Here is an 11829-nt window from a genome sequence, read left to right as displayed (position 1 = left end):
CCTATTGTATTAGTTGATGTAAATAGCAGGCCTCATAAAAAAAATTATCAATATGGGCTAAAGTGACGCGCACAGCTGTTCTCAATTGCAACCAACCCAGGCTACGGATTGGCCACTCCCTAACGCAGACGTCCAGGTTATATTTTAGTCCTGGTCGCAGCCAATATTTTTCAAGACTATTTCGCCTTCTGGTTGGTATTATCATCCGTGCAATGTAGTCATTATGAGCAGACTAAGGGCGAATCATCTTATTTGACAATAATTTCATACAACTGTTTTTAACAAAAAGCTGTCTAAAATGTCTTATCAAGATCATGCAAGACCGGCTCTAGCCTTTTGGGGGGGGGGGGGGCCTAAGCGAGATTTCCTGGTTGCTAAAATTCTAATAGTTCGCCTAATTTCAGTTTATGTGACAAAACAAGCAAGTGTAATGGAGAGAATCATTGTACCATCTAAACCACTGTGAAATATATTTTCCAAAACCAAACGATATTGTACACTCAGCTGTTTGAAGCTGGTTTACAAAACCGAAAGTGAAAGATGCAAAAAAATTAAACTTAAGAACGGGAAGCATAGAAATAGCGCACATAGATCTTCCGCTTCTTAGACTGGCTTTCATTGAGAATGACAGATCTATAACTCACATTTCTGTGTGAATTTTTTGTCGGTCCCTCAAAAAGTTAGGTATTACTGTTTTCAAAGCAAGTTTTCTGCTGTTTTACACACTTTGCCATGGGGCAGAGAGAAAAGGTTTGTACATTTTCGATTTTTTTTTTAATGCAATTCTTACCATTCTAAAATTTGACATGGCTAATTGAGTGACTGTCAGTGACTGACATTAACAAGAGAAACATTTCTAATGCGCAACCAAATTTCTATCTTGCACCTTGTGTAATCTCCATTTTGAAGTACTCCATTTTCTTCAACTACTTCCATGAGTTGATAAACAAACTAAAAAGGCTGCACACTGCCAGTTGGAAGGACACTGCCTGTGTCCTTTCTAGGTTTCTTCCTAGGTTCCTGCCTTTCTAGGGAGTTTTTCCTAGCCACCGTGCTTCTACACCAGCATTGCTTGCTGTTTGGGGTTTTAGGCTGGGTTTCTGTACAGCACTTTGACATCGGCTGATGTAAGAAGGGCTATATAAATACATTTGACTGAATGATTGACGGACTGATTGATTGACTGATTGACTGACTGATTGATTGACTGATTGATTGACTGATTGATTGGCTGACTGATTGACAAATTGACTGACTGATTGATTGACGGACTGATTGATTGACTGACTGATTGACTAATGGATTGATTGGCTGACTGATTGATTGACTGACTAATTGACTGACTGATTGACTGACTGACTGATTGACTGACTGATTGACTGACTGATTGACTGACTGATTGACTGACTGATTGGCTGACTGACTGATTGACTGACTGACTGACTGATTGACTGACAGATTGATTGATTGATTGATTGATTGGACTGACTGATTGACTGACTGACTAATTGACTGACTGATTGACTGATTGACTGATTGACTGACTGACTGACTGACTGACTGACTGATTGATTGACTGATTGATTGACTGATTGACTGACTGATTGATTGATTGCCCAAAATCTGTATTCTCCAGCGGGAGATGTTTTTTCCCGCTCAACAAGCCAGTCGTTTCTGTATGGGGGTCAATGAAAGTGTCAAATTTGTTTAACAAAAATTGTAATGGATGATTTGATCGATTACAAGTTTCGTAATGATTAGGTTGCTGCAGGTGTACTGATATAAATAGGACAAGTGACATCACGGCAACTTGGAGAAATATCTCTTTATATTAGTTGTGCCTAGTCATTGTCAGTAGTTACCACATCCACAAAGTCATAAACCCCACCCATTTCTACAATAGATCTTCTAAAAAAAGGTGATTTTAAACCTAATTACACTGCTAACCTTGTACCTAATCATAACCTTATATTAGGACCAGAAATATAGTTTTTTGTTTACATTAATTTTCACGATATAGACGATTTTGACTTTGTGGCTGTGGTAACTAATGGGGGGGGAAATTGTGCCTGTTCTTCACATGCCTGTACCTGTCCTCTCATTGGCTAGAATGGTCCCACCTGATCTTGCCTCCTCCCGACTGCCTTTCCATTTTTTTTTTGAGGGCGGTATCTGGTCAATATAATCGATAATCTGCGGCGTCGAGAAAGTTTGGATAAGATCCACGGAAAATAGATTCATTTCCAAACCTTTAATGTGGAAATTAGAAGGCTTTACCATCTACAGTAAAACATGTTGCCTATTGAAATGAAGGTGCCATCGAAACGTCTCGTTTGAATTCAAAACACTAAAACAATTGTAAGCCTACAATCAATATACACTCATGGTGAAAGAAGGTGCAAGTGTTTGCAATAGATGAGTAAGGAACGTACTGTAGCAGATAATACACATTGGCCAAATCCCAAATGGCACCCTATTGTCTATAGCGAACTACAATGGGCCCTACGTATAGGCAACAGTGGTCAATTTGGGACGTACACATCGATTCCCTTCTACCCTACAATACTTTTTGTTATAATACCAGACAAAAATGTGACCGTTATACATATTTGAAAAGACAGAATTACATGTCATCGATATCATAAAATGTCTCAATTAATGCTCTTAAAAAAAATTTGACGACTTGTTAAAATGATCTAAAATAACAAAAAAAAAACTATCATGATCTTCATTTACCTCACTCAGCAAATCAAACTACTGATGGATGGACGAATGAAAGAATGGCTGAACAGATAAATGGGCTAAGTGGTTTCCTGAGATTCATGAATTCAAATGAATTAATTCATGCAAAGAGAGATGATGGTCAAAGTCTCTTGGCTGTGTGCTTGGTATTGTGCACCTACAGAGAATCTCAAATGTAGTGACAAAATACTGGAATGGCTATTATTTTAAGTGGGAAACATTCTATTTAAATTGAATGGATATTATGCTAATGACAAATACTGTATTTAAATTGAATGGCTATTATTTTAAGTGAGAAACATTCTATTTAAATTGAATGGATATTATGCTAATGACAAATACTGTATTTAAATTGAATGGCTATTATTTTAAGTGAGAAACATTCTATTTAAATTGAATGGATATTATGCTAATGACAAATACTGTATTTAAATTGAATGGCTATTATTTTAAGTGAGAAACATTCTATTTAAATTGAATGGATATTATGCTAATGACAAATACTGTATTTAAATTGAATGGCTATTATTTTAAGTGAGGAAATACTGTATTTAAGTTGCATGGATATTATGCTGTACAGTTAGGGCAGGTAAAAAGCACATGTAAATGTAGTCAGAAACAGGTCCACATCCTACACCCTAACAGGTATGCATACGGTCACAATAAATATCATGGGGAAAAGGGGTTACATGCATCCTGAAAACGTTACAGTAAATCCTTTTCAAAAAGGTGTTTGTGACCGTCGCCGACCAGGGTTAGAATCCAGGTGTCCTGCTGTCACGATACTGTGTTGTAATCCCACTGACCTAAAGTCTATTCGGGTTCATACACCAAGTCCTTCAAAAGTGTCTTAAAAAAAAAAAAAAAGACATGTCATTCTGCACCACTTCAATTTTCAGACTGATTAGACTTTTCCGTGCTTCTACAGCTGCATTGCTTGCTGTTTGGGGGGGTTTTAGGCTGGGTTTCTGTACAGCACTTTGAGATATCAGCTGATGTAAGAAGGGCTATATAAATACATTTGATTTGATCCTTATCTAGTGCACTACCTTTTGACCAGAGCCCTGTAGGGCACTGAATAGTGTGCCATTTGGGACGTAAACTGAGACAGTGAATAACAGTGAGAGTTCATCTGAGCCATACAGTATAGAGTTATATCCAATAACAGATCTATATTATCTATAGTCTATACAGTATAGAGTTATATCCAATAACAGATCTATATTATCTATAGTCTATACAGTATAGAGTTATATCCAATAACAGATCTATATTATCTATAGTCTAGACAGTATATGGCTCTGAATTTATATGTTGCTATGTAGCGCTAGGCAGTTCTCTGGGGTAGGTTGATGTTGGGACAGCCTTGGGGCAGGTTGGGACAGCATTGGGGCAGTTCTATAGGGCAGGTTGGGACCGCCTTGGGGCAGTTCTCTAGGGCAGGTTGGGACCGCCTTGGGGCAGTTCTCTAGGGCAGGTTGGGACCGCCTTGGGGCAGTTCTCTAGGGCAGGTTGGGACCGCCTTGGGGCAGTTCTCTAGGGCAGGTTGGGACCGCCTTGGGGCAGTTCTCTAGGGCAGGTTGGGACCGCCTTGGGGCAGTTCTCTAGGGCAGGTTGGGACCGCCTTGGGGCAGTTCTCTAGGGCAGGTTGGGAACGCCTTGGGGCAGTTCTCTAGGGCAGGTTGGGACCGCCTTGGGGCAGTTCTCTAGGGCAGGTTGGGACCGCCTTGGGGCAGTTCTCTAGGGCAGGTTAAGGCAGTGGTGGGGCTGTGATTGGGTCTAGGGCTGTGCTGGTGGTTGTGGTATAGGCAGGGGTTGGGGCTGTGATTGGTTCTAGGGCTGTGCTGGTGCTGGTGGTGTAGGCAGGGGTTGGGGCTCTAAGCTCTCTGGCTTCAGTCCCAGGGGGAGGCCGGGAGAGGAGAGGGGGAGGCTGGGGGAGGCCAGAGTGTTGAGGAGGGCTGAGACAGAGACGTCAGGAGACTGGAGCTTGGATAGGAGCTGTAGCTGGTCCTGCTCATGACAGACCCCTGCCTCGTTGCAGACGCTGTGACACAGCCCTGTCAGACTCTGTAACATCTCCTCCATGTTCCTCTGCAGATGGGCCTGCTCCTCTAGCAACCTCTTCTTCTCTCCCCTCTGTGGGGCAGAACAGGATGTTACATCACAACCCACTGGACCAATACAACACAGCTCAGCTATGAATGTCATTGTGTAATTAGTCACATAAGAGGCAAATTATTTATGCGTTGCTCAATTTACTAAACTCCAGTTGAATATCCGTTATAACATGTATTGCTGAAATGTTTACAATTAAATCAAATTGCCAGATTATAAATAAGATTATAATGCTATATTATGAGATTATAAATGACAAGAGTAGGGTTGGCGTCAATTTAATTTAAATTCCAGTCAATTCAGGAATTGGAATTTGGAATTGGAATTTGGTTTACTTTCTGAATGGACTGGAATTGAAATGGAATTGACCCAACTCCGCAAGAGATATGATAGCAAACACAGACGTACCAGTGTGCCGATCTCAGTCTGTAGTTGACTGATGCCTTCTAGCTTCCTCTTGCGACAGCGCTGGGCGGCCACGCGGTTCTTGCTGCGTCGGCGGACGTCGTGGACGAATTCCAGCTGTTCATGGGTCAGCTGCTGGCATCGGAGGAGCTGTTGGAAGGCACTACGACTCACTGACGAGATCTGAACCACCGGGAATGGCAGACGAACCTGGACAACACACCACGGATGGGTGTTAAAGACAGATGGTCTCTGGTCAAAAGTATTTGGTAACTCATTACACCGATACACTGTGACCTTTCAGTAAGAACTCTGACCTCTTGTGCTCTCCTGTTGTTGGCCTCTCTCTCCGTGTCTCCGTCTGTGTCCAGGTCTCCGTCTGAGTCCTCTCCTGAGTTAAGAGATGACATGTAGGGACTCATCTCAGACTGGGACAGGCTGTGGTTCCCACCGGGGGTCTGAGCCTCCCCGGTCTCCTCCACCCCACCCATCACACCCGTCTGTCCTACCTTACCCATCTCCCCCACCCCCCCTACCTCTTCCATCCCCTCTGCATCTCCTGTCCCCAGGTCTCTAAGGAAGGGACAGTCTGCTGGATTTGAGTTCAGGTCTAGCTGCCAGGGGAAGTCTGTAGCCTTCCCCAGACCTCCGTGCGCCATGGTGTCCAGATTAGGAACTCTCCCCAGACCTCTGTGCTCCATGGTGTCCAGATTAGGAACTCTCCCCAGACCTCCGTGCTCCATGGTGTCCAGATTAGGGAGACTAGGGAGAGGTTCAGTCTGTGAGGGGTATAAATCAGGCCAGAAACCCTTGGCCAGATGTTCAGCCACCTCTCTCTCCACGCTGCTCCGCTCTCCATACCCCCTACCATCAGGGGTAAGACCACAGAGGGTGGGGTCAGAGAGGGAGGGGTCAGTGAGGGCGGAGTCAGGGAGATGACCCTCAACAGCCACGCTGCCATCCAGACCAGGGTCCTCTCTCTGCATTAACACAGGTAGCTGATCCACTTGACCTAATCGTCGTGGCCTTGGGAGCATAAGGCATCCACCATGGCTCTCCCCCTCACTATTTTCTGAGTTAGGGCTTTTGTGTATTGCCAGGAGATCCAATACAGGTAGCTGAAGCTCAGCCTCCTCTACCACCCCTGAGCCTCTCAGTGGGCACGTGCTACAGGAACCTGGGTTACACCCAGCTTCTTCAGCCATCAGACACCCAACAACAGGCTGGTCATCATCCATCTCACCAACCGTTGCCTCAATAAGGTCTGATGGGCTCGCGTCGTCATGGGACGGCAGTTCACAGGAGAGTGGGCAATCTCTCAGACTCCCCTCACCCATCGTCATGGGACACACCGCTGCCTCCATCCCTAGGATGTCTCTATCACTGAAAACGGCGTCGGGGTCTGGCTTACGGTCAACACCACCAGGACACGGCATGGCCAGGATGGGACCGACACCAAGACCACTGGAGGACGGCAGTCCCCCGAGGGATAAGGGTGACATGTTGGGGCCACAGGTCTGTAAACAGAACTTCTCCCGACCACTGCTGACCGGGTTGACTAGTAAGGCCAGGCTCTTTGGACATCGGGATGACGACAGAAAGTTTATTTGTAAGTTTCCGTCCGAAGGCACTGTTAAACTCTGGTGTGACATTGTTCCACTTGGGTTGGCAGTTGAACACTGTGCCCTGACGTCACTTCCTATGTTCCTGACATCACTTCCTGTTGTCTGGCTTGGGCCCGTGTTCTTGGGATGAGGTATAACCTGCTGCTCTCGGTCTCGGTTTGTGTCTGTATTGTGGGCTAAACTGCCACTAGGCAACATGCCCTGGCTGGGGGTCATGCCACTAGGCAACAAGCCCTGGCTGGGGGTCATGCTCTGGTTGGGGGTCCTGCTTTGAGACTGACAGCCTGTACAGTGGGCTGAATCGACACTGGGGGACCTCCTCTGGCCGGGGGACCTGCCACTAGGCAATCTTCCCTGGTTGGAGGACCTGATCTGGGACCTGCCCTGACAGCAGCCTTCTCTTCTTCTTCTTCTTGTCTCCTGGGCTGTAATGTTGCTACCCTCTAGGAACTTTGGCAGAAGGAAGTCGAAGCAGCTAGTCTCCAGGTTGTGAAACCCCAGGAGCCCGGCACACCTGTGGATGGCCATGATATTGTCTTTGGTGAAGAGCAGCTTGGAGGTGTAGCAGAACTGTAGCAATGGTTCAAACCCCTCTGCTGTTACCTGGAGAGGGAAATATGTTAATATCTAACCTGTACCACAGCACACTGACTCAGTACCGGTACCCCCTGTATATAGCCTCCACATTGACTCAGTACCGGTACCCCCTGTATATAGCCTCCACATTGACTCTGTACCGGTACCCCCTGTATATAGCCTCCACATTGACTCTGTACCGGTACCCCCTGTATATAGCCTCCACATTGACTCTGTACCGGTACCCCCTGTATATAGCCTCCACATTGACTCTGTACCGGTACCCCCTGTATATAGCCTCCACATTGACTCTGTACCGGTACCCCCTGTATATAGCCTCCACATTGACTCTGTACCGGTACCCCCTGTATATAGCCTCCACATTGACTCTGTACCGGTACCCCCTGTATATCGCCTCCACATTGACTCTGTACCGGTACCCCCTGTATATCGCCTCCACATTGACTCTGTACCGTAATACCCTGTATATAGCCTCCACATTGACTCTGTACCGGTACCCCCTGTATATAGCCTCCACATTGACTCTGTACTGTAACACCCTGTATATAGCCTCCACATTGACTCTGTACCGGTACCCCCTGTATATAGCCTCCACATTGACTCTGTACCGGTACCCCCTGTATATAGCCTCCACATTGACTCTGTACCGGTACCCCCTGTATATAGCCTCCACATTGACTCTGTACCGGTACCCCCTGTATATAGCCTCCACATTGACTCTGTACCGGTACCCCCTGTATATCGCCTCCACATTGACTCTGTACCGGTACCCCCTGTATATAGCCTCCACATTGACTCTGTACCGTAATACCCTGTATATAGCCTCCACATTGACTCTGTACCGGTACCCCCTGTATATAGCCTCCACATTGACTCTGTACCGTAATACCCTGTATATAGCCTCCACATTGACTCTGTACCGTAATACCCTGTATATAGCCTCCACATTGACTCTGTACCGGTACCCCCTGTATATAGCCTCCACATTGACTCTGTACCGTAATACCCTGTATATAGCCTCCACATTGACTCTGTACCGTAATACCCTGTATATAGCCTCCACATTGACTCTGTACCGGTACCCCCTGTATATAACCTCCACATTGACTCTGTACCGTAATACCCTGTATATAGCCTCCACATTGACTCTGTACCGTAATACCCTGTATATAGCCTCCACATTGACTCTGTACCGGTACCCCCTGTATATAGCCTCCACATTGACTCTGTACCGGTACCCCCTGTATATAGCCTCCACATTGACTCTGTACCGGTACCCCCCTGTATATAGCCTCCACATTGACTCTGTACCGGTACCCCCTGTATATAGCCTCCACATTGACTCTGTACCGGTACCCCCTGTATATAGCCTCCACATTGACTCTGTACCGGTACCCCTTGTATGTAGCCTCGTTATTGTGTTACTTTTTACTTTAGTTTGTTTGGTAAATATGTTCTGAACTCTTCTTGAACTGTACTGTTGGTTAAGGGCTACACATGTTGTTTTCAGCGCATGTGACAAATAAACCGTTTGATTTGATGTGGAGTTAGTCAGCGTCCCAAATGACACCCTATTCCCTATATAGTGCACTACTTTAGACCAGAGCCCTATTCCCTATATAGTGCACTACTTTAGACCAGAGCCCTATTCCCTATATAGTGCACTACTTTAGACCAGAGCCCTATTCCCTATATAGTGCACTACTTTAGACCAGAGCCCTATTCCCTATATAGTGCACAACTTTTGACCAGAGCCCTATTCCCTATATAGTGCACTACTTTTGAGTAGAGCCCTACGGGGGTCGGTATTTTGGGGAGGGTCTGGCCTGCCCTTCCGTACTTTCTTGCCTGTTCAATATAGATCACTTATTTTCCCGAAGATGCGCACCGACAGAAAGACTCACCAATCAAAGGAATAAATATCATACCCCCCCCCCCAAAAAAAATGCTAACCTGCCTTGTTATTGTGATGGTGAGAGGTTAGCATCTCTTGGGGGTATGATATCAAATGCTAACCTGCCTTGCTATCCTCTCACCATTACAATAACCTGTCTTGCTTTCTGAATACAGGGTGCCATTTGAGACAAAACCACAGTGTAGTTTGTATATGACCCTGACCTGATCAGGCAGCGTGAGCACCAGGCTGGGGCTGGTGTGGTTGAGGATCCTGCTGTGGAAGTAGTCACTACAGGAGGCCAGTACAGAGCAGTGGGCCCTGAACGCCCTGCCACCTGCCACGAGTGTAACATCACACAACACATCACTCAGTCTCTGGTCGTTGAGACGCGTCAGGACGTGGGAGCTGTGAACCGTGGACTGGAACGTGAACACGGAGGTACGGTCGCCCCTGAGAGACATGGTGGTGACAACCTGACAAGCTGCTGGGACAAATATCAGACAGACATAAACAAGATGAATAGACACGAACAACTGTTGTGATTGTAAACTATGAATTCTCTCTAATAATTGTATATTAGTAATATATTCTCTACGATTGTCCGAATCAATGTCCAATTAAAAGTCTTTGTGTCCGTTGTGTGTTTGTGCGTTTTCCTGGGGTTGAGCAATAGCAGGAAATGCTGACTCATGCTTAGGCAAGTGAAGGAGAAGCATCGTTTTTTCGTTCGTTCTAGACTTCTTTTTAAAACAGTTTTGGATATTGCCGAGTTTCATTTCTTAGTTTTAATGATCCTCATTCCTCAATATGACTAAAACAAATGAATTAGACCTATGCATAGGTAACTTCTGGCTATAATAGCAGAACTGTATCAAATAGCAACCATCGAGTTAGACTATGGGGATCCATACCCTCCCTATAGAAAGCGGATCAACCGATAAAATAACATTATTTTTTTTGCAACGTATTTTCACACACTACCGTTACTTTCACAACAGGACAATGGCAATAACGCGCAATCATGATTTCGAACTTTCTTCTCGCATTGGGCAGAGTTTGCAAGTAGTTACAATGGATCGTTCCATTCCTACCTCACTGTCTAGAATTTACACATCGTTTCACTAACCTGTCATGTCACCGAGATGATAGTTCCATTTAATGTTACATCAGTTTATGATAAAATGCTGCTTTCGGTTGGTCTACATTCCACTGGTGAAACAAAATGTCATGTGACAATAAACGTATGCACCAGGAAGTATTTGGCGTTACTCTATTTGACCAAAGATTGTCTATTATATTGACAAGATAGTCAAGTGACCGCTCAAACAATGCAAATACGTCCTCAAAGATGGAAGGCAGGCGAGATCAGGTGGGTCCATTCTAGCCAATGAGAGGGCAGATACAAGTGAAAAACAGGTCAGAGATAAAGGACTGTTTCTGTGCCATTATAGCCTCAATTGCACTTCCTGTGCTGTCACAGACACTATCTCCATTTTAAAGTAGTCCATTTTTTTCTTTGTTGGCTTATTGCGCCCTTATCTCAGCTCACTGGTCACTACAGCAGCACCCACGTGCTCCTGCAGGTATATTTCACTGGTCACCCCCAAAGCCAATTCCTCCTTTGGCTGCCCAGTTCTCTGCTGCCAATAACTGGAACGAATTGCAAATAATCACTGAAGCTGGAGACTCATATCTCACTCACTAACTTTAAGCATCAGATGTCAGAGCAGCTCACAGATCATTGCACCTGTACATAACCCATCTGTAAATATCCCAACCAACTACCTCATCCCCATATTATTTTGTTTGTTATGTTTTTTCTCCTTTGCACCCCAGTGTCTCTACTTGCACATTCATCTTCTGCATATCTATCACTCCAGTGTTTAATTACTATATTGTAATTATTTTTGCCACTATGGCCTATTTATTGCCTTTACCTCCCTTAATCTTACTTTTTTAAATGTAGTTTTAAATTTAACTAGGCAAGTCAGTTAAGAACAAACTCTTTATTTTCAATGACGGCCTAGGAACAGTGGGTTAACTGCCTTGTTCACTACATTTGCACACACTGTATATAGCCTTTTCTATTGTGTTATTGACTGTACGTTTGTTTACTCCATGTGTAACTGTGTTGTTGTTTGTGTCACTGCTTTGCTTTATCTTGGCCAGGCCGCAGTTGTAAATGAGAATTTGCTCTCAACTAGCGTACCTGGTTAAATAAAGGTGAAAAAAAAAATCTACAAGTTATAGTAGAGTCCTCTATCTCAGGCACACATTTTCAACGCTTCCAAAATTCCACGTGCGTTCACTTATATCAGTGCATTCTAACCATTACTAAACTTCTATTTGATCAAATAAGCCTCACGTAGCAAATTATTTTACTAGACACATTTTGGGCGGAGTAAAACCTCTCGCTTCGCCTCTTCCTCTCTGATTTGACTGCGCATG

At 44.7% G+C, this 11829-nt stretch overlaps 1 protein-coding gene across 2 annotated transcripts; it reads right to left on the bottom strand.

The window, feature by feature from the left end:
• Positions 1-2232: 2232 nt before the first annotated feature.
• On the bottom strand, positions 2233-10623 carry LOC109879916 (transcription regulator protein BACH1). 2 transcript variants are annotated; one of them, XM_031791279.1, is made up of 5 exons: positions 10508-10623; positions 9603-9862; positions 5580-7490; positions 5266-5472; positions 2233-4878 (listed from the first exon to the last, which is right to left on the bottom strand). In XM_031791279.1, exons 1-5 carry the CDS (start codon positions 10512-10514, stop codon positions 4576-4578), a joined length of 2688 nt encoding a protein of 895 aa, XP_031647139.1. In that variant the 5' UTR covers positions 10515-10623; the 3' UTR covers positions 2233-4575. The 2 variants fall into 2 exon arrangements, with proteins under 2 accessions (XP_031647139.1, XP_031647138.1); XM_031791278.1 differs by having other exon boundaries at positions 9603-9865; positions 10508-10617.
• Between the last annotated feature and the right edge of the window lie 1206 nt (positions 10624-11829).

This window comes from Oncorhynchus kisutch, linkage group LG15 (assembly GCF_002021735.2).
Source record: "Oncorhynchus kisutch isolate 150728-3 linkage group LG15, Okis_V2, whole genome shotgun sequence".
Lineage (NCBI taxonomy): Eukaryota > Metazoa > Chordata > Actinopteri > Salmoniformes > Salmonidae > Oncorhynchus > Oncorhynchus kisutch.
Note: the sequence above shows the minus strand (reverse complement) of the source record. Positions and strands in the feature narration are given on the sequence as shown.

What these genes read in the sequence shown, in the direction of transcription:
- LOC109879916 (XM_031791278.1), bottom strand. An exon ending in ACAACAGGAGAGCACAAGAG is followed by an intron (nt 5,473 to 5,579) that starts GTCAGAGTTCTT and finishes TGTGTTGTCCAG; the next exon opens with GTTCGTCTGCCATTCCCGGT. An exon ending in AGACTGAGATCGGCACACTG is followed by an intron (nt 4,879 to 5,265) that starts GTACGTCTGTGT and finishes TCTGCCCCACAG; the next exon opens with AGGGGAGAGAAGAAGAGGTT.